General features: G+C 55.6%; 5 protein-coding genes across 12 annotated transcripts; 1 reads left to right on the top strand and 4 right to left on the bottom strand.

Annotated features, from left to right (window-relative positions):
• Positions 1-139: 139 nt before the first annotated feature.
• AGPAT1 (1-acylglycerol-3-phosphate O-acyltransferase 1) lies at positions 140-9,153 on the bottom strand. 7 transcript variants are annotated; one of them, XM_027601551.2, is made up of 8 exons: positions 8,906-9,153; positions 8,407-8,516; positions 3,184-3,392; positions 2,817-2,950; positions 2,326-2,501; positions 2,086-2,181; positions 1,893-1,965; positions 140-1,363 (listed from the first exon to the last, which is right to left on the bottom strand). In XM_027601551.2, the coding sequence occupies exons 3-8, from the start codon at positions 3,381-3,383 to the stop codon at positions 1,179-1,181; spliced, it is 864 nt and encodes a 287-aa protein (XP_027457352.1). In that variant the 5' UTR covers positions 3,384-3,392; positions 8,407-8,516; positions 8,906-9,153; the 3' UTR covers positions 140-1,178. The 7 variants fall into 7 exon arrangements, with proteins under 7 accessions (XP_027457352.1, XP_027457349.1, XP_027457350.1 ...); XM_027601548.2 differs by lacking the exon at positions 8,407-8,516; XM_027601549.2 differs by lacking the exons at positions 8,407-8,516; positions 8,906-9,153 and adding an exon at positions 8,563-8,711.
• Positions 9,154-9,811: 658 nt separating this feature from the next.
• RNF5 (ring finger protein 5) lies at positions 9,812-12,238 on the top strand. 2 transcript variants are annotated; one of them, XM_027601553.2, is made up of 6 exons: positions 9,812-10,044; positions 11,003-11,021; positions 11,117-11,229; positions 11,341-11,395; positions 11,473-11,590; positions 11,670-12,238. In XM_027601553.2, exons 1-6 carry the CDS (start codon positions 9,905-9,907, stop codon positions 11,765-11,767), a joined length of 543 nt encoding a protein of 180 aa, XP_027457354.1. In that variant the 5' UTR covers positions 9,812-9,904; the 3' UTR covers positions 11,768-12,238. The 2 variants fall into 2 exon arrangements, with proteins under 2 accessions (XP_027457354.1, XP_027457355.1); XM_027601554.2 differs by lacking the exon at positions 9,812-10,044 and adding an exon at positions 10,196-10,897.
• Positions 12,239-12,438: 200 nt separating this feature from the next.
• Positions 12,439-15,614, bottom strand: AGER (advanced glycosylation end-product specific receptor). The gene is made up of 11 exons (XM_027601538.2): positions 15,465-15,614; positions 15,174-15,280; positions 14,852-15,044; positions 14,606-14,670; positions 14,191-14,278; positions 13,915-14,097; positions 13,694-13,821; positions 13,370-13,508; positions 13,052-13,075; positions 12,819-12,945; positions 12,439-12,697 (listed from the first exon to the last, which is right to left on the bottom strand). The coding sequence occupies exons 1-11, from the start codon at positions 15,514-15,516 to the stop codon at positions 12,601-12,603; spliced, it is 1,203 nt and encodes a 400-aa protein (XP_027457339.2). The 5' UTR covers positions 15,517-15,614; the 3' UTR covers positions 12,439-12,600.
• A 425-nt stretch (positions 15,615-16,039) lies between these two features.
• On the bottom strand, positions 16,040-21,342 carry PBX2 (PBX homeobox 2). Its single transcript, XM_027601535.2, has 9 exons — positions 20,876-21,342; positions 19,856-19,929; positions 19,372-19,619; positions 19,084-19,274; positions 18,798-18,933; positions 18,520-18,673; positions 18,046-18,134; positions 17,853-17,939; positions 16,040-17,732 (listed from the first exon to the last, which is right to left on the bottom strand). The coding sequence occupies exons 1-9, from the start codon at positions 21,094-21,096 to the stop codon at positions 17,640-17,642; spliced, it is 1,293 nt and encodes a 430-aa protein (XP_027457336.1). The 5' UTR covers positions 21,097-21,342; the 3' UTR covers positions 16,040-17,639.
• Positions 21,343-21,945: 603 nt separating this feature from the next.
• Positions 21,946-24,009, bottom strand: GPSM3 (G protein signaling modulator 3). The gene is made up of 4 exons (XM_027601555.2): positions 23,715-24,009; positions 23,395-23,503; positions 22,976-23,175; positions 21,946-22,752 (listed from the first exon to the last, which is right to left on the bottom strand). Exons 1-4 carry the CDS (start codon positions 23,754-23,756, stop codon positions 22,615-22,617), a joined length of 489 nt encoding a protein of 162 aa, XP_027457356.1. The 5' UTR covers positions 23,757-24,009; the 3' UTR covers positions 21,946-22,614.
• Between the last annotated feature and the right edge of the window lie 277 nt (positions 24,010-24,286).

The following is a 24,286-nucleotide window of genomic DNA, read 5'->3' as shown; positions in this document are numbered from 1 at the left end:
TGATGGAAACTTCTAAGAGCTGAAGGAAGGGGGGGAAGATGGGTGCCTTAGGCCCACCCGAGTCTTCTGGCTGGGGCAGGTTGCCTGGGCGAGAACTACTTTAATGCCTTCACAAATGCAGCCAGAAAGTGCCCAGATCTCTCTCTCTCTCAGTCTTTATTCTCGGTTTCTTGCTGTTATTCAGATAATTAATAAAAACCAACCACGCAAAACTGGGTCCCGCCCTCTCCTTTTGCTCCCAACCCACCTCCCCAGTTTGTGGGCACAGGTCTGGGGTGGGAGGCAGGAGTGGTTAATGCCACAGGGAGGAAATGAAAACTGGCTCAGAGAGGGGAAGCCTCAAAAGAAAGAGAAATAAATTAAAAGCCCTCCCATCCTGTCCAGCCAGGGTTCAGTTCCTTTCCCCAATTCCCCAGGGAGCAGAAGTGATGCAGCACCTGATGTCTGCCTCTTCCCTTGTGTGTGGTTAGAATGGTACAGCAGGGCTGCAGGGGGCTGGATTGGGGCCCGGACCACTGAAGAACCGTACCACAGGGACAGGGGGAAGCAGAAATGTGGAGACCAAACTGGCATCTAGGAGTATGCTCACCCCTGGGCACCTGGGTATGGGCAGGATGAGACAGACCTCTGAGTAAGAAGAGTCCAGCCTCCACTGACAGGCTCCATGGGAGGGAGTGTGAGGGTGCTGAAGAGTGTTCCCAGGATAAGCCAGGAATGTTTCAGGCATTGCTTCCAGCCACAGTGTGAGGAGTCCTCACAAATGGATAAGTCCACTGAATCCATGGACTTGTGGGAGGGTATTGTTCCACAGAATGGATGAGTCCACTGGCCAATGTGGGGTGGAGAGGGAGAGATCACAAAGGAAGAGGGTCCACTGGGGGAAGGATGGCGTGTTCCCACCCTCGTGTAGGTGAGCCACTGGAGATGAGGGGGGAGGCAACCGTCCCACAGACAACATGGCACAGGAGGTGGGTGGGGGTCAGAGTGGAGACTGCACCGAGGCAAGAGAGTCCGTGGGGGAGAGCTGGGAGGGGGCAAGGAGCGGTGCTGTATCCACATTCACTTCAGAAGTTGAAGATTCCCAAGAGAACAGTGGGGAGAGGAGAAACAAGGGAGAGGATCAGGGCGCACTGGGCGGGCAGGTGTGGGAGGGAGGTGGGGGGAGATGGGAGGGGAGTTCAGAGCCGGGCCTCGCCCACCCCTCCAGACTTCTTCAGATAGTCACCACCGCCCCGGCCATCAGTGGAGATTTCCCGGAAAACGGTGAGCATGGAGTGTCGGACTCTGTCAGCCAGAGCTGGGACGTCATCTGGTGTCAGCCCTTCTGTGGGTACCGGGGGCAGCACCCGTACCTGACATCGCCCTGGGAGGGGGTGAGCACCATCATGGCCCGTCGACTTGGGCCTTTGCCCGCAGGTGGGGCACAGTTTCTGAGCTCTCCTGCTCCTCCCTCCCCAACCCTTCAGTTCTCTTCTCCCTACCCTGGACAACTGGCCCTGTGCTTGCCAGCTGCCACCTGGTCCGAGGCCCTCCTGCACAAAGCCTTCCCCACGTGCCCAGTCCAGACACCTCCTCAGCACCCTTTCAGCCTCCATCGTCTCAGCTTAGCCTTTACTGCCAAGTGTTACTACAGCCTTGTGCACACAGGCCTTCTCTCTCCCACTGGACATAACGGCCCCTCCTGGAGGGACCGAGTGTTACCCGTGTAGCAGGGTATGGTGGGTGCTTAATAAATATTTATTGGTTGATGTGCGGTCACACTGGATGATCCTTTGGACATCTCAGTTCTGACACCGACCCATCCTCCTCCCTGGTGGGGCCAATCCCTCTAACCTCTCTCATCCATGGCCTTTCCGGCCACCCCCAGCCCCAGGTCTACTCAGAGCCCTCACCGGAAGTGAAGCGGCGCTCCTTCTTGCAATAGAAGTCTTGATAGGAGGACATGACTATGGGGACAATGGGAACCTGGGGGAAGGGAAAAGCAAACAGACCACAGTTCCCTTCCAAGGCCCTATGACAAGCCTCTGCCAAGAAAGGATGGTGGAAGCTGGGGGGCTCAGGAGCAGAAGGGGAAGTAGTCGTTACCTGGGCTTGTACTGCAAGGTGGAAGGCGCCACGTTTGAAGGGCAGCATGGAGCCATTGTGGTTTCTCGTGCCCTCAGGAAAAACCCAGACCCGCACCTGGGGAACCACACACAGAGGGGTCAGAATATGGTTGTGACGCTGTAATGGGACCTCTGAGGCCCGCTGGCCCTGCATCTCAGTTTATTTACAACTGCTCTACTCCACAATGCCCCAACCCTCCTTTTCCATAGGGTGACTCACGTCCTGGGTGAGCAGGGTCTGGGCGACTTCAGACATGACACTGATGGCATCCCCTGTGCGCTTCCTGTCGATGAAGATGACTCCTGCCAGCCAGCATGCTAGCCCAGCAGAGCCGGCCCACAGCAGCTCACGCTTGGCAATGGGCACACAGCGGCCTGGCAGTACCTCCATCATCCCTAGGGCAAAGGTGGGGTGGGTGAAGGGTGAAGGCCAAAGGAGGCAGTGTCAGGGTAAGTGGGGCATTGGCCACACTACTAAGGACTGGAGATAAAGGAAAAGGGAGACTGAGGGGAGGAAGAGGTGATTAAACATATATTAGCCCGCCTATGCGGGTGAGAAGGCCTGGGGGGGGGGGGCGGGAAGGGGAGAAGGGAGCCAGGGGGCAAAGTTGAGATGAGGGGGAGGTGAGGACCCCTAGAGGAGGAGTTTCTGGGGAAGGAGGAAGGGCATGGAAGGGGTGGAGGGGAGGTGTGCCCTACAAGGGATCTCACCAAGCAGGTCCAGCGAGCTCTGGTGGTTGGAGACCACAACGTAGGGCTGGGAGGGAGGGAAGTGGTGAGCCCCGCGCACCTCCACTCGGATCCCATATAGGTATTTGATGTGCAGCAGCATCAAGCGCAAGATCCTGTGGGGTCATGGCAAGGGGTTCCAGCAGGACCCACCGCGGTCCGTCAGCAGGCCTCCGTTCCCCCATCCCGCTGTCTTTCCAGGCATCTTTGCAGTCTTCTGGCCTTCCTTTCCCCTGGGCTTTCTCTGCTTTCCCTACACACCCCACATCCTCCCCATCCACTGCTCACTTCTGACTCGGAGGTTCTCTCATCACCCAACGCCACCCCCCCCCCCCCCGCCGGCCCTCACTTCATGTTCTCGACGTTTCGCCCTCGCACGGCGCACACGGGGATGGCGAGCACAGCCAGGAAGAGGATCCAGCCGTTGTAGAAGGCCATCTTGAAGAAGTATTTGGCACTGGGGCTGCAGAACCACAGGGCGGGCAGCAGGAGAGGCAGCAGCAGGAGGAGGAGCAGTGGCGCGGTCCACACCCCTGGCCACAGCTCCATTCTGGCCGCCTGCAGGGGACAGGGAAAGGGACAGTGGGCCTGGCTCCTGGGGAGGGGCGAGAGGGGTGGGCAGGGCACAGAAGCTATGCGGACAAGGGCCAGAGACACAGGGTGGGGTCAGGGCTCCCAGCAAAACCTGCCCAGGAAGCCTCTCCGGGATGGGGGTGCGGGGGGCTGGGAGTTCAGGACTGCTCTCCCACCCCTCTCCTGGAAGGCTCCAGAAACATTCACAAAGACAAGAGACATGAGACGCGGCCATCCACAACTCAGACACACGATAAGAGGACAGTAGTAACCGCAATAGCTAACACTTGAAGCTGGTAAGGTCTTAGGACCGACTGTCTAGTGCGGTAGCCACCAGCTACATATGGCTACTGAGCACTTGAAATGTGGCCGGGTTTGAACTGAGATGTGCTGGAAGTGTAAGATACACATTAGATTTCAAAGACTTTGAATAAAAAAACAATGTAAAATAGCCCACTAATAATCTTTTATATTGATTACATTTTGAAATCTTAACCTTTCAGAATACTGGCTTCGATAGAACATATTATTAAAATTAAATTCATCTTGTTACTTTTTACCTTTTTTGATGTATCTACCAGAAAATTAAAAATTACAGGTGGCTTGCATTATATTTCTGTTGGGTTAGGGCTGATCTACAGACTATGTTAAACCCTTAAATACGAATCACACAATTTACATTTTATAGGAGATAGGCCCAGAGAGGTTAAATAACTTACCTGAGGTGACACGGTTCCTAAGAAGCACTTCCTCGTTTAAACCTAAGCAGCTTGTATTCCTAACCACAGTTACGCTGCTCCCGTATATATACACAAAGGTGTACACACAGCAGATAGAGTTAAGGGACAGAACACCCACAGACATTCTCAAGAGCACACTAGCTAGAATAAAGGCTCTGTCACTAATGCAAACACAAACCCACACAGTCATACAAAGACTGACCTGCTCACACCAGAAGGCAAACTTAAAATCTCGCCCAGTAACAGATGAAGGAATGTGTAGTAAATGCATAACCAGAAAAACCCTTCTCCCCCAAGGTAGCCACCCCCACCCCCCTTCCCATTCCCAGATAAACCCACGGACATACCAGGAGTAGCTACCATCTATCAATCCTGCCTCCACAGGCAGGCAAACAAATCCTTTCTGCCCCCTTCCCCCCCTTCAGGGATACTGCAGGCTACCTGGTCAGGCAGACACAATACATAAGGCCTGACCAAGTGAAAAAAAAAAAAGAGGGCAGAGAGTAAAAGAGACATCACACCACCTGCCCTGGGAGAGGAAAGAGTTCAGGAGGAAGAGGTGCAGGCAGGCGCACAGAACCTGCCTTATAGGTTCTTCCTCCTTCCTCCACTCTGCCCCACTGTTGGCGGCAGGGTCAAAAGTCACAAAATGGTGTTCAGGCAATACCTGTCACTCCCAGCAAGGCTACAGGCACTCCCTTCCAATGACAGGAAGGTCTGTGTTCAAAGGTAAGTCCGTTGCCGATCAGTAAAGGTTAATAAATAGGCACTAGAGAAACAGTCGTCCACATGGCAACCACAGAGATCTTTCTGTGACACAAATCTGAGCATTTCCCCGTCTTGTCTACAGGCCCTTTAGACAAGTTGACTTCTGCTTCCATCTTCGGCCACACCCCCACAAAAGCCTTTTTTGCGCCAACTCCAGTTCCTCAGACACACCACAATCTTTCATGCTTCTGTGCTGTGAACAGGCTGGAATGCCCTTCTGCCTCTTCATTTGCCTCACACAGCTCAGCCTCACGCTTTGGAAGCTTTCTTGAACCCCACCTGGCCTGAGTTTTCATTACACTTTTATCTTGATCACTGGTTCTCAAAGTGTAGAGATGCATATTCTTGGACCTCACCCCAGATCTCCTGAATCAGAAATTCTGGGCCTTGGGCCCAACAATCTGTATTTTAACAAGCCCTCCAAGTGAGTCTGGTGTGCACACAAGTCTGAGAACCACTGATTTTGACACCACAGTGTATGTAACTGCTCACTGGCATTTCTGTTCCTTCCCCAGTCTGTAAGTGGCTTGAGGGTAGGAACTCCCAATACCCAGGATAGAAGGAGGCAGAGAGGGGGCTCAATAAACATCTGTGGAACAGATTATAAGGCTGAACACATAACCACACAGCCATAATTAATGACAGAGATGATCAGGAATCAAATAGCTACACTCTTGAGGACTATTAACTGTGAAAAGATAAGTCACCAGAAAACAATGAACATAAGAAGCCTAACAGTAAATCTACTCTGAATATGCACATACAATATCCAGTCACATTGAAGGGAAAGCACCAACAATCAAGATAGCGCATCCCATCTCACACAGAAGAGAAACATACAGAATGGGGATTAACATGCCACAGGGGAGAGATGCTGCTGTCATCAAATACATGCCAACAGTGCAAAAAGCGTGGGGAACAGATAATGTGCACAGCAGGGCTGACCCTGTGGCATGCACTGAGCTCCACGCAGACAGGCTGTCCATAGTCACTGGAAAGAGAAAGTATGTGAAGAGACACAGGCCAGGCCAGGAAGGTCAGCAAGGTAAGGCATATGGGGATGGTTCTCTGGGGACATGAAGGCGCCGTCACCTTTTTCTCTAATACACGACATTAAGTGACCCTCTCCAGAGCAGAAATGTCCAAGGATTGATAATTAGTACCACGGAGTGCCAAATGGGTTAATGTGTGAATATGACTCACAAAAATATACTGCCAATAAAATTATGAAATAAATAGTATGTGTAACCAGAAGCACAGATGCTGTGGACATGTCACATCAGCATAAACATGATAAATATGTAAAGGAGCACAGCACACATAGGTGTGGTGTGAACCCTGACTGGGAAAACACATGCAGCACACAGGTCAACCTGATCACAACAGGAGTGTGCACTAGTCAACTAAACCACAGGATCTCACACACGAAGACTTACTGCATATGACAGGATCGTGGACATAATATATGATATATGAACCAAAACCAGTAAGGGATAATCTTTACATGCAAAAGTAAACATGCAAAAGCATAAAATGTGCAAGAAACATGAAACCACATAATGGATGCAATATATAAAAACTCACACATTTGAACAATGTAAAGACTGGACAAGATAGGAGAATGGGCAATTCTGATGGAAAATAACACATCATTTCTCCACAATCCATGGATAGCATAGGGAGAAGCTAGCCGCACATAAGCCATTAAACATGTCAAAGGCACAGACTCAATGTAGAAAACATGGCCCCCCACAAAGCATCTGTGTGTCAGTAAGGATCTAGCCCAGTGTGGATGGCCACTGAGAGAGGTCCCGTGCCTAGATGGAAATAGAGGTGTCTGAGGGGATTCCTAGGAAGCAAATTCTGCTGGGGGAAGGAGGACAATAAACCTCCTTCTCCCGGCCACAACCCCCTAAGAGTCATGTGGGGCCAAAGGGCAGGAAAAGGAATTGGGGACGGTGTCAGGAATTCCCTCTTCAGGACTCTCTGTCCACACCCCCATCCCAAATTCACAGGGTCTCCGGGTCTCTCCTCCCTCTGTGTCTCTTCCATCCTTCCTCCCTCTCAGGGCCCCTCTCCTTTCCCCAGCAACCCTCTCCCCAGTCCACCTCCCAGACCCAATCTCTCCCCCATCCCCTCCTCCAAGTCCCTCTCAGCACCCTCCTCCCACTTCCTCCCATCCCTTTCCCGCCCCCACCTCAGTGGGGTGGGGGGCCCGGGGGGCTGGCCCCCTCCCCAGCCAGGCTGCGGCAGCGGTGGTGGCGGGTGGCTGTGTCTCTGCCTCGGTCGGGGTGTCGGTGCCAAGGGGGCGACAGGATTTGGGGGTGTCCTAGCCCCGGCCGATGGAGGGGAGGTGAGAGTGGGAGGCTGGGCCCATTGCAGTAGGAATGGTGGGGGGGTTGTCCCCCCAGCTCCCTCCCTCCCTCCCTTCCTGCTGTCTCTCTGAGGGCTGGGGCTGCTGTTGCCGCTATCCCCCCCCACCCCTCCCCACGCCTGCTGGTTTCCGGGGCTGGCCAGGAAGTAGGGGGCGGTGACGGGCGGCCCGTTTTGCCAATCGCCTCCCAGAAACGCAGGCATCTCCCCCCGCAGCGACCAGTCTCCTCTTGGTAGCTCCGCCCCGCGAGAGCTCCGCTGGGCTCTGCCTGGGTCTCTGGCCTTCTCTGGCTCCAGCTGCGTCTTTTTTTCCTCCAACTCCCTTTCAGTACACATGGCTTGTGTATCCCTTGGTGCTGTATTCCTTCCTTGGCCCATTCCTTCTTCATCAGCTCTCCTCTTCCCGGAAATTTCACTTGGTTTCTTCCATTCTCCTTAACTCCCTTATCTGCTGTTTATTCCCTCCAACTCTTCTCCAAATACCTCTTTCCTGTCCCCCATTCAATTCCAGATATTTTCAAGCACCTACTATATGCCAGGCACTGAGTTCTCCACCTGTCGTCTTCTTTCCAGGGCTCCATCTCCCTGACCCTCCAGCTCTCGCTGGTTCTCTATGACTTTTGCCCTCCCCCTACCCCGTAGTCCAGCTCCCTCCTTCAACCCCCTCAGGTCTTTAAAGTGAAGGGATACTCTCAGACAGTCTCCCTGCCGCTGTCCTCCCACGCTCTTTATTTAACCTCAGTACTTTTGCTTTTCTAGTTCCTTCCTATCGGTCTTCTTAGTCATTAAAGCTGAGACAGTCCCTCTCCCCAACACAGAATCTGAGCGCATCTTTTCCAATAGAAACTGGGCATTAGGTTGCTTTTAAAAAAAAATTAAAGAAAAAACGCTAGGTTACTCTGGGATGCGCATGCCTCGTTAATTCTGTAGTCCTGTATCTCTTCCCTCTCCAGTCCCTGATCTCTTCCCCATACTTCCATTATCCCTCTACCGGGATCATTCCGTCACTCCTCTCCTTGGTTTCCACCTCTTCCTCACTAACTTTTCTCCTAAACCCGTACAGGGATCCTGTGCCTTCACCTCCCGCTCCCTCCTCTAGGCAACTCCCAACCTCTCACCTTGCCTCACTTGAGTCACGTGGGACCTTTTATCTGGGTGTTGAACTGCCCTCAGCCTCTGTCTGTCCCCGCTGCCAGACACACCTCCGCCCTGCTTGAGTTTACACGCCCTGAAGTAGAAGATGTAAAGAACACTGGTAGTGGGAGGACTGTTACCTAGTTCTGCTCCTTGGGCCACAGTGAGGATCACTGACTGTAGAAAAGGCCCAAACTCGTACAAAAAACCCCAAGCTCTGGCTTGCCCAAGTCCCAGGGGTCCAACCCAGGAGGAAGACCCCAGTTCTGCGGGACACGCTACAGGACGGAAGGGGCGGGCCTGACCCCATTCCACCGCGCGTCGCCCAAAAAGGGGCGGGCCTTAGCCCCCTCGGCACCTACTCACAAAGGGGTGGAACTAGGTCTTTCCTGCTTTTAAGGTTTAAAACGGAGTCGAGATCAACTCTGTCATACTGTGTCACGTTAAAAAGGTGCGAGCCTTTAGTTCTGTTCTGCAAATCACCTAAGGAGGAGCGGGCTGAGTTCCCCAGCCGAGGGAGATGGGTTAACACCAGCGCCGCAGATCGATGCTCGCACCATCCAAACGTCGAGCTGATCCCAGTTCTGCTCCCTTCTTCACCAAAAGGGAGGGGCGAACCCAAGTTCTGCTCTCTACGTCACCGAAGGAGGCCGGAGCCATTTTGAACCCTGTGACCCTAGTATTTGCTCTCTTGCCGAGCTCTTCGCCGTCTTTTCCGATCTCGGCCAATCAGGGGTGAAAGAAACTGCCCAATCAGCCTAGAGAGACCACAGCCGGAGGACCCGGATGAGGCCGAGCCAAGGCCTTTGAACCCCAAACCCCGCCAATCGTAGAGCAGTCACCATGGCGACAAGACAGAGGTGAAGGGGTGGGACCAGAGAAAGCTTAACCCTCACAGGATTGGCTCACCCCTTCCCGCCGCCTGCTGCGCACGCGCATTTCACCTAACCACCATTTTTCCATCGAGTTCCGGCCAATCAAGTGCTTTGGAGCCCTACGCTCCAAAGTCCAATAGGAATCCGGACATTCTCTGAAAGGGGAAGTGAAGGAAAGAAAGGGGGCTTGTAATAGGCGAGGCCTGATGTAGTCCCGAGCCAATTGCTTCTGGCCTTTGGTTATGACTGGCAGCTAATCAGACGAATAAATCTCTCCCTGGTCGGGCGACGGGACGGATCGAATTGTTACCAATCCCATCGCATTGCATACTGACTGAGACTGTATCAGCCAATAATCATTGTGCAAGGGCCGGACTGCGCGAACCTTACCCCTACCCTCTGGACCAATCATTTCTTTTGAACTGTGTGATTGTCAGTCATTCAGGCCAATAATGCTTAGAAAACCTTGAAGCCCGCCCAACGATCGCGGGCTGGAGGCGGTTTCTCGTTGTTGGGGCGTGTGTGTGTGTGTGTGTGTGTGTGTGTGTGTGTGTGTGTGTGTTTGGGGGGGGATTAAGGGGTACGTGAAGGCGAAATAGAACCGGCCATGGCAGCAGCAGAGGAGGAGGACGGGGGCCCCGAAGGGCCAAACCGCGAGCGGGGCGGGGCGGGCGCGACCTTCGAATGTAATATATGTTTGGAGACTGCTCGGGAAGCTGTGGTCAGTGTGTGTGGCCACCTGTACTGGTGAGAATCCGGGAGGGGGAGAAAAGAAGTTGGGCTCACCTCCTTACTGCGGGGGCTGGGGGCGGACTGGCATGCAATCATATAGATAATCGGAGGGCACATCCCCATCGCTGAGGCCCGAGGAGGGGACTTACGTCTCTTTGGGTATGTGTGGGCGAGAGGGTCATGTCTATACAGAGGAGACCCGTGGGACGGAGAGTCATAGGAACGAGGAGCTGAGGGGTATGGTGTGTTAAGAGGAAGTGGGGCGGGGCGGGAGCACAGCACATCTGTACAGGTGAGACCCGAGCCACCTTACCCCAGAAAGTGAGGGATCTTAGCTGTACACGTGTTAACAGATTAGACTCAAAGGTTAGGGGAGGCACGCCTTATTAGTTGAGTAGGGGAGACCTAGGGAATCTGGGATCACAATCAGATGAGATATTGGTAGGGAGTGGTATGACAAACCTGAGGACAAGGGCACTGAAGGGGCAACCCAGAGAAGTTAAAGGATGGTGGAAATAGGGACTTTATTGAGCGAAGAAGAGAGGAAAAGGAGTAGTGGGGGCAGGTGCTAGTAAAGGGGGTTTGGTTTGGGACTGATAGGGGCAAGGGTGGGGCTTGGGCTGAAAGAGGAGATCTGGAAAGCCCTGGTTGAAGAAACCTGAAAACTTAAGTCGAAAGGCAGAGAAGGGAGGGGATGGGTGTGTGAGTGTGTGTGTGTGTGTGTGTGCACGTGCGCGTGTGTGTTGGGGAAGAGAAGAGGGTTGAGCATGTTGGGGATAGATGCTGCTTTACATGTTGTAAGATCAGAGAAGAGGGAAGGCCAAATTGGCTGGCTTGGTAGAGGTTGTCACAACTATGAAAAGAAACAGTAGGTAATACCTGGGAAGAGGGGGTGAGGTCGGACTCTGTGAGGTCGGGTCCGTGTCTGTCTTTTCTGTAGCTAGTTTGACCTTCTTTTTTTCCCTCCATCCAGTTGGCCCTGTCTTCATCAGGTGCGTACTCAGAGGAGAGGAAGAGGGAAATGGGGAGGTCTGAGGAGTTGAAAGACCCTGCTGTGAACTGGCAACCACTTCATTTTCTCCCTCAGTGGCTGGAGACGCGACCAGAGCGGCAAGAGTGCCCAGTGTGTAAAGCTGGGATCAGCAGAGAAAAAGTGGTCCCTCTTTATGGGCGAGGGAGCCAGAAGCCCCAGGACCCCAGGTGAGAGAGAGGGGGTGGTGCTGACGGAAGATGGAGGGCTTCTGCCCCAGGGAGTGGGGCGTGGAAGGGGGAGAGGACGTTCTTGTGGCTAGCCCCTCTCCTATTCTTCAGATTGAAAACTCCACCCCGCCCCCAGGGCCAGCGACCAGCTCCGGAGAGCAGAGGGGTGAGTCTTGTCCAATTGTGTTCCTTCCTTGTCAAAGACCCTGCCCAGTTCTCCTCTGACTTTCTCCACCTCCCTAGGGATTCCAGTCATTTGGCGATACCGGGGGCTTTCACTTCTCATTTGGTGTTGGTGCTTTTCCCTTTGGCTTTTTCACCACTGTCTTCAACACCCATGAGCCGTTCCGTCGGGGTACAGGTAAGAGCCTTCCCTCAGCTCAGGCCCCTCCCCAACCCAGGAGTGGATGCTTCTTCCACAGCTTTCCTCTCTCCTACAGGTGTGGATCTGGGACAGGGTCACCCGGCCTCCAGCTGGCAGGACTCCCTCTTCCTGTTTCTCGCCATCTTCTTCTTTTTCTGGCTGCTCAGTATTTGATCTTTGTCTCCCTCCTGCCCACCTCCAGCCAGAGGAGAATCAGTATTGGGGGTCCTTGCTGACCCTTCCTTACTCCTGGCCCCTCCTCCCCAGCTCCTCCATTTCTAACGGCTAAGGCCAACCCTGGCCACTTTCTAGGAGGGTGTGGGGAGGAGTGACATCTGTGCAGAGAATAGGAGAACCTTCTGCTCTGAACTCACTGAGGAGCGTCGTAACTCCCAACTCTGGTACAGGAGGACAGAGAAAAGAGAATGTCTGTTTCTTCTCTCTCCTGATCCTTTGCTTTCCCCCACATTTATTGATTTGATATTGAAAGATGGGCAAGGCTCCCTCTGACTCTCCCCTACTTTTCCCCTGTTAATTTAACTTAATTTCTCTCTCCCCAGTGTCTAATATGGGTTCTGACTCTTAAGTGCTTTCTTCCCCTCACTACCTCCTTTATTATAAATTCAATAAACAAGGTGAGATATATTGATGGGAGCTCTGCCCACCTTTGTCCTTACCTCCTTCCTTCCAGGACAGGAGCATCTTCTCCCCAACTTGAGTAAATATCTGTGTGGTGTGGGGAGGTGTGAGGGTGAGCCCCTCTTCTTCAAGGCTCTCAAGGATTCAGGGGGTGAGGGTGTCTCTCTCTCTCTCTCTCTCACACACACACACACGTGCACGAGAGCAAACGGGCGAGGTGTTTACTTATCACTATGGGAGGCTCTGGTTGTGGAAGCAAGTTTGGTGAGGTGGGGTACAGGTTATACAGGGGAGAACTGCTCTGGGGCCAGAATGGAGCAGGGGGAAGAGAAAAGGGGGCTGATAGATGGGGTCTAGCTGTGTGCCCCTCAAGGCCGTGCTGCGCTGCTCTCAGCTGCTTCTGGCTCCTCTGGCTGATTCAGCTCTGCGCACTCCTCCTCCTCCTCCTGGTTTTCTGGGGCCTTCCTGGGGAGGGGGATTGGGGAGAATTCTGCACATGGTTTCTAGCACTCCACGATTCCTCCCACACACCCCTCCTTGCTGCCTGGAGGTCCCAAGCCTGAGGGGTTTGGCTTTCTTCACTCACCTCTCCTCTCTTCCACGTCGCTGTCTCCGCCACTTGATGGCCCCAATGAGCAGGGCGGCTATCCCCAGGCCTCCCAGGATCCCCAGGACCAGGGCTACAGTTCCCAGTTCCTGCCCTTCCACAGAGCCTGTAGAGAGATGGGGAGAAGTGAGGGCCCCCACCTCTCACCATTCCTTTCTTGTCGACCACCCATCCCCCAGTCACGTTGGGGCCATCTGCTTCCAACCCCTCACCTGCGATCGGCCCCTCCTCTGCTTCTGAAAGACAAAGTCAGAGCGAGTTAGAAGGGAAGGTCTCAGTTTGAGAGAAGGCTATTCAGTGGGAGCCCTGATGGAGTCTTTCCCTTTTTTTCAGTTCAGAGGAGAGAGGGGACCGGCTGGGCTGCTCTCTTGGGAGGGTTTGGGTGGGGCAGAGGAGGCCTGGATGGGGTGCACTGGGGAGGGGTGGGGTGGTTCTTGGGGACAGGGCCAGGATGGGCTAGGGAACTGAAGTCTACACTGTCCCTTAACCCAGCCCCAGGATCCCTGGGGTTTGGAGAGAGGTCTCCTCACCGACGATGACATGGACAGCAGGGCTTTCCTGGGGCCCATGGCTGGGATGGGTGGCGATGCAGCTATAGGTTCCCTGGTCCTCACGCTGCACCTCATGCAGGAGCAGCACAGGGCTGGGGGGAAGGTGCAGGGGCGTGCCCTGGGGGGAGCAGGGGGGCAGAGACTAGTACAACATCTCCACACATCCCACACGCCTGTCTGTCTTCGCACCCGCAGATAGTCGGTCGTCTTCCCCAGCTCCTTGCCTGCCTCTCCATGGGCCTCCTGTTCTAGTTGCCAGTGATGTGTCTGTCTACTTCCCGGCCCCCTCTCCAAGTCACTCACATCCTTGATCCAGTGGATTTGAAGGGAGGACTGGGTAGGGGTTTCACAGGTCAGGGTCATGGTACCACCGAGAACTACTTTCCCACCTTCTGGCTGTACCATCACTTGGACCTCCGGAGGCACAGGCTCTGGGGCAGAGGGCATGAAGTTGAGAGTTAGACCTGTGTGTGGTCCCAGTGGCCGTGGGCTTAACTCTTCCCTCTCTGAGGGCCTCCACTCACCCCAGACTCTGAGCTGGATGGGGGCCGTGTGTAGGGCTCGATGCCGGGGAAGTCCAGGGCTGAAGCTACAGGAGAAGGTGGGGTGGGGAGCTCCTCCCCAGGCTGGGGTCACCGTCAACTCCGACTGGAGTGTGAAAAGCCCTGTCTCAGGGTGTCTCCTGGTCTCTTCCTGCACAGACACTCCTATGGCGGGGAGGACAAGGCAAGATATCCTGGGGTGGGTGTGGGAGAGGGATCAGAAAGAAAGCAGCTGGCAGGGGGGACTTTGGGACTTACCGTTGCCATCAGGTATGAGGGGTTTCCCGTCTGAGTGCCAATTAAGAGTCCCTGCAGGATAGCCCCCCTCGGACACACATGTCCCCACCTGGGGAAAGAGTGACCTTCATCATCTTTGAAAATAAGAGACTACACACACACACACACACACACACACACACACACACACACACACACACACACACACACCTGGGGAAAGAGTGACCTTCATCATCTTTGAAAATAAGAGACTACACACACACACACACACACACACACACACACACACACACACACACACACACACACACCTGGGGAAAGAGTGACCATCATCATTGAAAATAAGAGACTACACACACACACACACACACACACAGCTTACACCCCCTTCCTCTTCTCAGGGCTGCTTTCTACTGCCCCCCTTTTCTTCCCCTACCTTACTGGGGACACCAGCCATGAGTTCAGAGGCAGGATCGACAATTTCTGGCTTCCCCGGAATCTCTGAGGGAGGGAAAGTTTCAGTCAGAGGCTGCAGCTTTGAAGACTGTCACGCATGGGTATGGGATCTGGGGCCGCTGAAGTCACAGGTTCTCACACACCAGGGCCAAGGAGTCAAGGGCTGGGGTTGAAGGATTTTCCTTAGATGAGAGGTGGGCCATGGAGAAGGCCCTGGAACTCTTACGGTAGACTCGGACTTGGTAGGCAGACCTCGTCTCCTTTCCATTCCTGCTTGTTGCCCGGCACTGGAAAGTCCCCTCATCCTGGATCCCTACTGCCGGCAGGAGGAGGGAGCCATTGGGGAGCACTCGAGCTACGCTATCCCAGGAGCCTCCCTGGGGAGACAGGACCTTCCAAGCTTCTGTCCGACCTGTGTTCTGGGGACAGAGGAGAGGGGCCTGAACAGTGCAAGTCCTTTGGGAAAGGACTCATGAGACGGGGAGGTGGGGAAGCGAATCGTTCCTGGTCTCTGGGATTGGGGAGGCTGTGGCAGGAGCCCTGCTTACCAGTTTCCATTCCAGCTGTTGGGGTGGTTTCTTGGGGGCCCCCCTACAGTTCAGCACCAGTGGCTTCCCAATCCGGGCTGTGATGTTTCGGCCGCCTACTGCTGCCCCTGGGAGACGGTACAGTGGTGGAGGGGTAGGAAGGCAAGGCGGGGGGGCTAGACTAGGACAAGGTGGGGGAGGGAGCTTGAAAAGCAGTGCCTGGGTTCCAGGAAAGTTCTGGGCAGATTTGGGGAGGGGGATGAATTGCTTTCTGTGGGGAGGGTTGGTGTGTTGGGGGGGGGAGTGGCTCACCCCACAGACTGAGGACCAGCACCCAGGCTCCCGCTGCTGCCCCTGCTGCCATCCTGCTTCCTCCCCAGGCTCCTGGCTCTGTCTGCCGGGCACTGCTGTGGCCAGCGCCCTAGCCCTAGGTGGGGCTTGCACCCTCTCCCCTACCCCCATCTTCCCATCCTCTCCCGCCACAGGGAATGCTAGGAATTCATGCTTCTTGGACAAGAGTCCTTCAGGTACGAGGAGAAACAATTATCACCCCACCCTTAGGCACTGCCAGTCTCTCTGGGCACAGCCACATCCTTGGGGGCAGGGAGTGGACCTCCTAGGATCTGTCATTACTCACGGCCCCCAACTCATTCCATCAGTTCACTGAGGGCTTGCCTGGTGGATGACTGGAGCCTCATACTGCTAAGGTCAGGTTGGGCAACAGGGTTCAGGCCTGGCTGTCGTCCTTGGGGAGGGTTTCAGATGAACCCTGGAGCCTGGGTGGTGAGGGCAAGGCTGGGAGGAGTCGGGGGAAACACCTGTTTGGGGCTTTATGAGAGATTTTATTCTGGGGTTTCTCATGTTTTTGAAAATAATGCTCCACTAAACCCAGGGAAAAAAGAAATTTCTTTATTTAAAACTGTTTTTTTTTTCTTTTTTTTCTGTGAAACTACAAGTTTACAAGTGAGGAGAGAACTGCCCCCGGCCCATGCCTCCCGCCCACCACCCATCACACATCTAATCTGCTCCCCTCCAGTCCTGTCTGGACCTTTGACAGGAGAGGTTCCCCACTATGACAGTCGTATAAAATCCTGAGGATGTTTGAGGGGCTCAGATGGTGGGGTTCTGGCCAAGGATGGGACATCGGTGATTTCACTTTCCCCCATACCTGGCTTTTTGCAACCTCCCTCCTCTCTCTCCCCACCCTCTTGATTTTGGACTGAGAAAAAAAAAAATGCCTCATTTCTGGGGAAATTGAGGGAGATTCATATACAAGCACCCCAACCCACATTTAACATATTTGGCAATAACCCCTTTCCCATTCTTCCTCCTCCAATCTGCAAATAGTAGTTTAAAAAGAAGATTTAAAGACATGTCACTCACAGGGGAAGGTGGCACTTCCTCAAAACTACTGAGTCCAGCCCTGCCCAAGGGTTGCGTGCGTGCGTGCGTGCATATGTGTAGGGTGAGGGGGATACGTCAGCAGAGCAAGCCCCTGACTACCTCCACGCCAAACACAGCAGAGAGCAGCCTGCATAAGCAAAGAGCACATAAGTGATTTCGGGGGGAGGGGGCAGGCTTGGTGCCCTGCTAAACACACTTTCTGATGGACAGGACTGGAGCCAGGTGGGCCTCTTTACAAGTTTGTTCCCCTTTCTCTTATGACCCCTTTGGCTATCACCCCTAACGTGGGAAAGCAAGAAATTAAAAAAAAAATCAATATATTTATAAAAACATCTACTTCCCCAAACTAAAAATTAAGAACCGATAACAGCAACAAAAAATTTATAAAGTACAAATGGATCCCAGGGTTTCGTTTGTTTCCTTTAAAAAAAAAACAAAAAACAGTCAACCCCAAAGCCCAGTCAACAATTCCCTAAAGTAGCAGAAACTCCCTCCGAGGTAGATATCTGAGTCAGACACTCTCGTCCACCGAGCGATTCTATTGGTTTAAGATGAGCTGCGTATGAGGTAATAAAGCCATCTGGAGGGGCAGGGGGTGGGGAGGCACAGGGTTCATGGCCCATGTCCTCTGTCCAGAAGTTGTGTCCCCAGTTTTGGCATCTCTGGTCAGGCAGGGCTGGCTTCTCCACAGATTCCAGAGCAGATAAGTGGGGTGGGGAGGGGCAGTGAGGGAGCCCAGAGAAAGAGACAGAAACGGAATATAGTATGGCAGGTAGAACAAAGGGAAAGCGATCTGAACAACAGGATTCTGGGTGTGTGGTCTGTGTGTGAGAGAGAGGGAGAGGAAAAAAAGACTGAAAAGAAAAGGGGAGAGAGACCCCACTCTCCCCTCAGGGGCCCCCATTCTCCCTGCCACGTAGTCAGCACCGCCAGCGCTGGAGAGTCTGGTCAGGGAAGGGAGGACTCCATTGGCCCTTCTCTGTCTTGTGCTTCTCCTGTGTCTGGGGTTTGTCCTCTGGATGCCTGTGTCCTCTTCAAGAGTTGCCTTGTGGGCCCCCACCCCTGTGGCCCTGAGGGGCAAGATCAGTTGGAAGTGTCAGAGTGAACGCTCCCTGGTCCCTCTGTGGGAGAGGTCACTGAGGACGGGGTGACTGCCTCCTGCCAGCCACCATTTGCCTGGAAAAAGAGAGAGTCGGTTGGGGCAGGGCAGTCCGGTGTGGGAGACAGCGCTGCCAGGGGAAAGGCCATCCTGTCTGGGTGAGAGGTGGACAAAGGGAGCATCAGGTGTCCACTCACCCTCATTTCCCGAGGGCTGTACATCTGGCCTCCCCCAAGGTTATCCCCGTAGCCCCCTGGCCCCATTGAGTGTCGGAGTGATTCCACCTGCAGGCAGCAAAGAAGGGCATGGCACAGTGAGGAGTCTCGTACCCTGAAGAGAGGGAAACCAAGTTTGGGGAAGCCTTACTTGAGGGGAGGTGGACCACCTGACCTGGGAAGCAGAGTAGGAATCTCCGTTGAGCCCGGGCATCCCCAGAAACATGTCTCCAGATCCTGAGAGATTGAAAGAGCCGCCAGAGCCTTGGGGGAGCAGAGAGGGGAATTAGGGAAGAGTCTAACAGAGCCTGTTATGGCAGACAGGAAACACCACAGTTCTGTTTCCAAAAAGCCCTCTGAACTAGTTTGGGGGTGTGCCACTGTACGCAACTTATCCCTAAGACATTGCAACACTCAGAGAAGCAGGCCGTGTCTGGGCCTCCCCCTTCCTCCCTGGCCACTTGCTGGAAGACAGGCAGAAGTAACTTCACTGGGGTGCCCTTTGTCCCCTGACATCTCTACCCCATCTCAGCTGGGTCCCTCTCACCCCAAAAGGCCCGCTCTCTGCTGTGATCCTGCCTAGATAGGAAGTATGAACAAAGGCAGGAAGTGTGCAAGATAGCCAGCCAAGCTGGCAGCGGGGGTCCACCTGCAGAGGAAGGGGGTGTCGGGGAGCTGGTGCGGCTGTGGCCTCCCTGGGTGACTGACACGGCGGTCTTGACGGCATAGATGTTTGCCTCCTCTTGGAACTTTCCAATATTTTTCTTATAGCGAATCCGCTTGTTGCCAAACCAGTTGGAGACCTGTGGGGTGTGGAGCAGAAAGGAGGGTCGGGTGCAGACCTTTCTTCTTGTAAGCCCCTCAGTCAGTACAATCAGAGAGCTTTTAACCTGAAAACTACTCCCCCACCCCGAGCCTCCCCAATACCTGAGAGACAGTGATTCCACACTTCTTGGCAAGCTCCTCCTTAGCCTCCTCACTAGGATATGGATTACTCAGGTGGGAGTAGAAATACTCGTTGAGGACCTCAGTAGCCTGTTTGCTGAAGTTGCGGCGTTTTCGTCTGCAGAGGAGAGAGATTGGTGGTGAAGAGGCCGGCTGTCCTGGCAGGGCCTCCATCTTGCACCACTCTAGAGGGTGCCACTGCCACGGAGTATCATGTTGTGTAACGTGGTGGCCCAGAGGCTTGGAGAAGAGTGGGAAGGAGCCCCACCTCGCATCCAAGAAGCGGGAACGCAGGATCATGACAGCCTCACAAGTGCTCTGCTTGAGCTGCATCTGGATGGCGCTGAACTTCCGATGGATGATGCTCACCATGCGCTCCATCTCCTTGGGTGCCACAGGCCGAGTGCGGCTCTGCTCCCTCAGCAGGTTCATGACGTGGGTCGTGAACTCGTTACATGCCTGCAGCGGGGGCCAGTGGCTGTGAGGAGGGGCCCTCTGGCCTTGGGATGCCCCGCAAGAGCCTCTCCTCTCACCCACTCCAGCCTGGTCTCCTCACCTGCTCATACTTCTCCAGCTCTGAGTGGTAGATGTGGCGGATCTGGGCAAGTTTGCTGCGATAGTCGGAGTGTTCGATGGAGTTGTCAGGGGACACGCCGCCCCCGGAGGCTGCAGCGGCTGCAGCTGCTGCCGCTGAGCCCCCCCCTTTCTCAGGCCCAGCCACACCCTCCGCCAGAAGCATGTTGTCCAGGCGCATCAGCTGTGGGTCCACCGGCTCCTCCTCTTGGGAGCTTCGAATGCTGAGGCCTAGCATGCAGGCGAGTGAACTTAGGGACCCAGGGAACCCACAGCCAGCGCTCAGCCCTCCTGTTGTCTCCTGGAGACCCAAGTTTCCAGGCTTCAGTTCCCTCCCCAATTCCCCTTAGCAACTTCCCTAACCCCTACTGTCCTCAGGGCCCCAAGATGTCAAACTCTTGGCCTGAGTCCTATAAAGAACAGGGTTCAGTCCTCAGAGGTGAGGAATCAGTGGGGGACCCACATACCGGTTTTCTCCTTGATTTCACACAGGACACTAAAGAGAGCAGGCTTCATGCGGTGGCAGTTAAGGGCGTGTTTCCTAGGGAGGAAGGGGAAAGAACAGTTGAGGAGCTACAGGAACAGAGGCAGGGCAGGGTGGTGGGGGGGGACCATGAGGGTGAGGGGGAGCCTGGGAACAAGAACGGAGGTAGAAAGTGGGGGTGAGGACAGGACGGAGTTGTGGGGGGATTCTTGGGGAGAGATCGGCTCCTGGAATGTGGAGATGTGGTGAAGCTGCTTGGCTTTAGGAAGATGAAGGGAAGGTGCGGGCAGCAAGATAAAGGCACCGTGGGCATGCACGGGGCTGTGGGAAACGGGCCTAGAGGGGGATAGAAGGGGAATTTGGGGGTGACTGCCGACATGAGGGTGACTAGGTAGATTTCAGAGGAAAAGAGATGGAAATTGTGAGAAGAGTCAGAGTTTGAGGTGCCAGAGAAGGGGTGGGGGAGTTCAATACAGAGATGTATGGAGGGTCCTGGGACTGAGCAAGGCAGGAGGCTCTGAAACTCCTAGTGTCTGGCTGAGCAGGGGCCAAGGGCTGGATGAGGACCCTTGGAGGCTGGACCATGGTGGAGAGGACTGGTAGGAGCTTTGGGGAGGGCTGAGGGCTGGAGGGGATGGGGGTGGGTTGGGGGGAGAGTTAAGAAGACAGCATAGCAGTTTCTTAGTCTGAGAGCCAGAACCAGGCTCTGGAGGTGGAAGGATGTTCCAGGGGAGTATGGGGGGGGGGTGTCAGTGAAAGGTGGGGGGGGGCGGTGAGACCACCCTGGGCTTCCCTCTTTGAAGGTTTCAGGGTCTGGTGGAGAAGGGAGGTTTGAGAGGGATGGCTTATCTTGGGGCTCCCAGGAGTAAGGAGAGAAGAGAGCTGTAGGATCCTGGAGAGGATCCTGGAGTGGGGGGTGGGGGTGGGGACTCCCAGAAGATTCAGAGCTTGTGAATGGGGCTTCAGCTGGGTCTGTGTAGGGTCCCGGGGTGGGGGCACTCACTTGGCCTGGGCCTCGTCCAGGCTCTGGTCGGTGATGGTCATTATCTGCTGCAGAATGTCCCCGATGTCTTGCTTCCCTCGGCCTCCCGGGACCCCCCCGCTACCCCCACCGGGGTCTCCGCCGCCGGGAGGCTCGCCAGGGCCCCCAGGCTCCCCACCCACCAATCCCAGGCCCCCCCGGCCTCCGCCTGGAGGGGGCGGCCCCAGCAGCCGCTCGTCCATAGTTGGGGGGGGGCCCTGAGGCCCCCTCCCTGCTCCGCCCCTCCCCCCGCCTGGTTACTTCCCCCCCCAAACTCGGTGGGGCCGCTGGTCCCTCCGCCCCAACCCCCACCCGTTTTCCCCCTCCCGACTCCCCCGGAGGTTCACCCTGGCCCTGAAGGGAGACCTGGGGTACCGGCTGGGCCCCCCACAGGAGACCCCGGCCCCCGGCGGCGGAGAAAATGGAGCCGGAGAGAGAGAGGAGGCCCAAGCGGGGGTGTGTGTGAGAGAGAGAGGGAGGAGGGAGGAGGGAGAAGGGGGGGAGCGAGGAGGGAGCCTGGGGGAGGGGAGCCGCGGAGGAAGAGGAGGGGAGAAGAGAGGAGGAACAGGGAGGAGCTGGGGGCGGAGAGAGACACAGAAACAGAGGAACTGGGACCGAGTGGAGGAGGGGAGAGGGAAGAGGGGACGAGGGGAGGAGACTAGACCTTCGGGGAAAATACGCGAAGGCCCCGGGGCTGCGTGTCGTCGGCCTGGGAAGCGGGGCCTTGTTGGGGCTAGGGGGCCGCCAGCTGGGTTCCGAATTAGGGATCTAGGTGTTGTGGGCTCTGGCCGCTAGAATGCCTGGGTTCACAGACAGCTCAGTTCATATTTCTTGTCCTAATGACTCCCCTCCCTGTTCTACTTAATTAAAACCAGGAGAGGGGGGCTGGGGGGTATAATTAGGGAGGTCTCCAGCCGTTGCTTAATGAGCCAGTAATTAACCAGCCAGGGAGGGGAGCTGGCCTCTCGCCAGACTAGGGAGAGAGGCGGCCTCTGGCCTCACCTTCCTCCCTCCTTCCTTCGCCCCCCCCCCCCCCCCCCCGCAGCCCCAAACACCAGTCTTCTTCAGTTCGGAGGAGAATTAACATTTATTCATACAACCAAAACATCAGACTCAGAGCAGCAGTGGGGAGGCGGGGGTGGGGGGGGATAGGGGTGGGGGGGTGGGCAGTGCTAAGTGTCCATTCACAGCCTGTAGGCCCCTCAGTCCTGGGGCTGGGGGTGCTGGGGGTGGGGTGGGGGAATGATCTCTCTCTTTGCAATGCCCTCTCTCCCTTATTACTGAGAAGGAGAGTGGAACTGTCTGTCAGGCCCTAACCTTGGGAGATTTGCCTTTTTTTGGGAGATGGAGGCCTGAGCCCTCAGATTCTGCCTAGTGGCTAGACCACTGGGGGTGTCTCCACAGCTCAGGACTTACTGCCACTACTTGGGATCAGGGGAGGGGGTGGGGTGTCCCTCAGTGGCTGGGATCCTTTCACTGCTTCAAGCTCCTACATACTGGGGCAGGGAGTTAAATGACCATCCTACTGACTATGCCCAGGGTTTGAGGACTTTCACCACCTCCATTCCCAGGAAAGGTGGATGAGGGTGATGAATATTGAGATTTCTCCTGGGTCCTCCAGTCTCTGGTGTCCCTGCCAAGCAGGAGTTGAGGGCATGCCGTGGGCTGCCCAGCTTTGAGCCCCAGGAGTGCGGAGTGGCTGGTAGGGGCGGGCTCAAGTCTCAGCAGGTATGTGTGGGGGGCCGGGACCTTTGCTCCTCCATTCGACCCCCACCCTGAACTCTCAGCAGCAACTCCAGGAGCTCCTGTCCCCCTGGGGGTAGGGGAGGCTCTGACCGCTGGGCTTCCATCCGCTGGCACTGAAGGAGTGGAGGGAAGGGAGGGTGTTTGTGAGGTTTTAAGAGGAACAGACCTTGAAAGGAGCCAAGGCTGGTGAAGGGGAATAGGGGACACCTGTAATGGGCACGGGGGGACTAGGCCTGGCAGGGGGGCAGGTGCTGGGGAGAAGGGGTAGGGCTCAAAAGACAACAAGGGCCAAGGGACCAGGAAGCCTCAGTCTTGCCTTCTGGGGAGGTGTCTCACCTGGTGACTGAGGATAGTGCTGTAGAGCTGTTCTCTGTCCTCAAGAGGCCGGAGTGGGGCTGGGGCTATGCTTGGGAGGTTCTGGGGGATGTGGAAGGTGGCTCTCTGCTCCTCTAGGCGGCGGGACTGGGCCTCAGCCACCAAATCCAGAAGGAGCTCAGTCTGTAGGGAAAGCAGGGAGGCGGAGCGGGGCCCCAGGGCTGGGGAGAGGAGGGGTAGGGCTCAGAGACCCAGAGAAATCGGCAGACAGGAGGGTTGGTAGTGCAAGGTGATTAGGCACTTGGGGTCAGAGCTGAGGGGGTGTAATGGGGAGTCAGGAGGAGCTGGGGAGAGGGCCCACAATGGAGTGGGCCTTGGTAATGGGATCAGGAAGGACGTGGGCACCAAGGTCAGGGAGCTCCCTGGGCGGGTGAGGGTACCTGTGTGGCGGGTTCCTGGAGGAGGAGGGGATGGAGGAGCAGATCGCCAAGGCCGAGCGGTGGTGTTCACAGGGGGCCAGTCAAGCTCATCCTGATGGGGGCCCTGATCCTGGGAGACATCCGGTCCAATTAGGCAGGGGTGTGGTGGGCAGGGGGCTAGGCCAACAGCCCATTTCCTCTCTCGGTGTGTCTCTGTTCCTGCCTCAGTTTGCCCAAGCCCTTCTAAGTCCCCTGAGTCCCCTGTTACTACGTCGCTGCCCCAGGTCTTCTCACCTCCCTTTCTCCCAGTGTCAGCCTCCCCGACCCGGTGCGCAGCTCACCTGGTCACCTTCCTCTTCTTCCTGGGGTCTCTCGGCCTCCATCCCCTGCGGGGGAGAAACTGATGGGGGGAGGGGTAGCTGGGATTTGGTAGGAGGGCTGGAACCCTAGGTTCCTGAGGGGAGTGGGGGCTGGAAGGGGTGGGGGTGCGCCAGGGGCTAGATGCCTGGGTACTGAGCAGGAAGCTGGGTTCCTGGTCAGCCCCCCCACGGGCCCCGCCCATCCCTGTCAACTTCCTCCAGTTCTCTTTTCCCACCCAAACTGCTTGCTCGACCTCTCTTGCCCCAGGGGAGCACAGAGACTGTGAAAAGCTCTTCCAGCTGCAGTAGTGGAGGGGGTTCATGATGGGGAAGGACTCTTGGCCTTCTCGAGTCTCAGTAGACCCCCAACCCCAGGCTCTGTTCTCTCCATTCCCCTCCTCCCCTTAAGCTCTTTCTGTCAACACAGGAACTAGCTACACAGGAAGTGGTTTTACTCCTCAGAACCCCCCCTCCCACCCCCAGGTCCCTTTCCTAAGAGGACCCCGATGTGGGCCTTGACCCTCCCCTGTGTCCCAGCTTCCCACAGACTTATG

This window comes from Zalophus californianus, chromosome 7, assembly GCF_009762305.2.
Source record: "Zalophus californianus isolate mZalCal1 chromosome 7, mZalCal1.pri.v2, whole genome shotgun sequence".
In the NCBI taxonomy this organism is placed as follows: Eukaryota; Metazoa; Chordata; class Mammalia; order Carnivora; family Otariidae; genus Zalophus; species Zalophus californianus.
Note: the sequence above shows the minus strand (reverse complement) of the source record. Positions and strands in the feature narration are given on the sequence as shown.

Excerpts from the sequence above, each read along its gene's own strand:
- AGPAT1 (XM_027601551.2), bottom strand. The coding sequence starts at position 3,383 with ATGGAGCTGTGGCCAGGGGTGTGGACCGCGCCACTGCTCCTCCTCCTG. Across the intron at positions 2,182-2,325 it reads AGACCCTGCTCACCCAGGAC|GTGCGGGTCTGGGTTTTTCC; the intron begins GTGAGTCACCCT and ends GTGGTTCCCCAG. Across the intron at positions 1,966-2,085 it reads ACCTTGCAGTACAAGCCCAG|GTTCCCATTGTCCCCATAGT; the intron begins GTAACGACTACT and ends CCCTTCCCCCAG.
- RNF5 (XM_027601553.2), top strand. The coding sequence starts at position 9,905 with ATGGCAGCAGCAGAGGAGGAGGACGGGGGCCCCGAAGGGCCAAACCGC. Across the intron at positions 11,230-11,340 it reads CAGAAGCCCCAGGACCCCAG|ATTGAAAACTCCACCCCGCC; the intron begins GTGAGAGAGAGG and ends CCTATTCTTCAG. Across the intron at positions 11,396-11,472 it reads CAGCTCCGGAGAGCAGAGGG|GGATTCCAGTCATTTGGCGA; the intron begins GTGAGTCTTGTC and ends CCACCTCCCTAG.
- AGER (XM_027601538.2), bottom strand. The coding sequence starts at position 15,516 with ATGGCAGCAGGGGCAGCAGCGGGAGCCTGGGTGCTGGTCCTCAGTCTG. Across the intron at positions 14,671-14,851 it reads CTACCAAGTCCGAGTCTACC|AGATTCCGGGGAAGCCAGAA; the intron begins GTAAGAGTTCCA and ends TCCCTCCCTCAG. Across the intron at positions 14,098-14,190 it reads CCTCATACCTGATGGCAACG|GAGTGTCTGTGCAGGAAGAG; the intron begins GTAAGTCCCAAA and ends TCCCCGCCATAG.
- PBX2 (XM_027601535.2), bottom strand. The coding sequence starts at position 21,096 with ATGGACGAGCGGCTGCTGGGGCCGCCCCCTCCAGGCGGAGGCCGGGGG. Across the intron at positions 18,135-18,519 it reads GACACCCCCTTCCTCTGCAG|GCTCTGGCGGCTCTTTCAAT; the intron begins GTGGACCCCCGC and ends TGCTCCCCCAAG. Across the intron at positions 17,733-17,852 it reads ACAGCCCTCGGGAAATGAGG|GCAAATGGTGGCTGGCAGGA; the intron begins GTGAGTGGACAC and ends CTCTTTTTCCAG.
- GPSM3 (XM_027601555.2), bottom strand. The coding sequence starts at position 23,756 with ATGGAGGCCGAGAGACCCCAGGAAGAAGAGGAAGGTGACCAG. Across the intron at positions 23,504-23,714 it reads AAGAAGAGGAAGGTGACCAG|GATCAGGGCCCCCATCAGGA; the intron begins GTGAGCTGCGCA and ends GATGTCTCCCAG. Across the intron at positions 23,176-23,394 it reads TCCAGGAACCCGCCACACAG|CCCTGGGGCCCCGCTCCGCC; the intron begins GTACCCTCACCC and ends TCCTCTCCCCAG.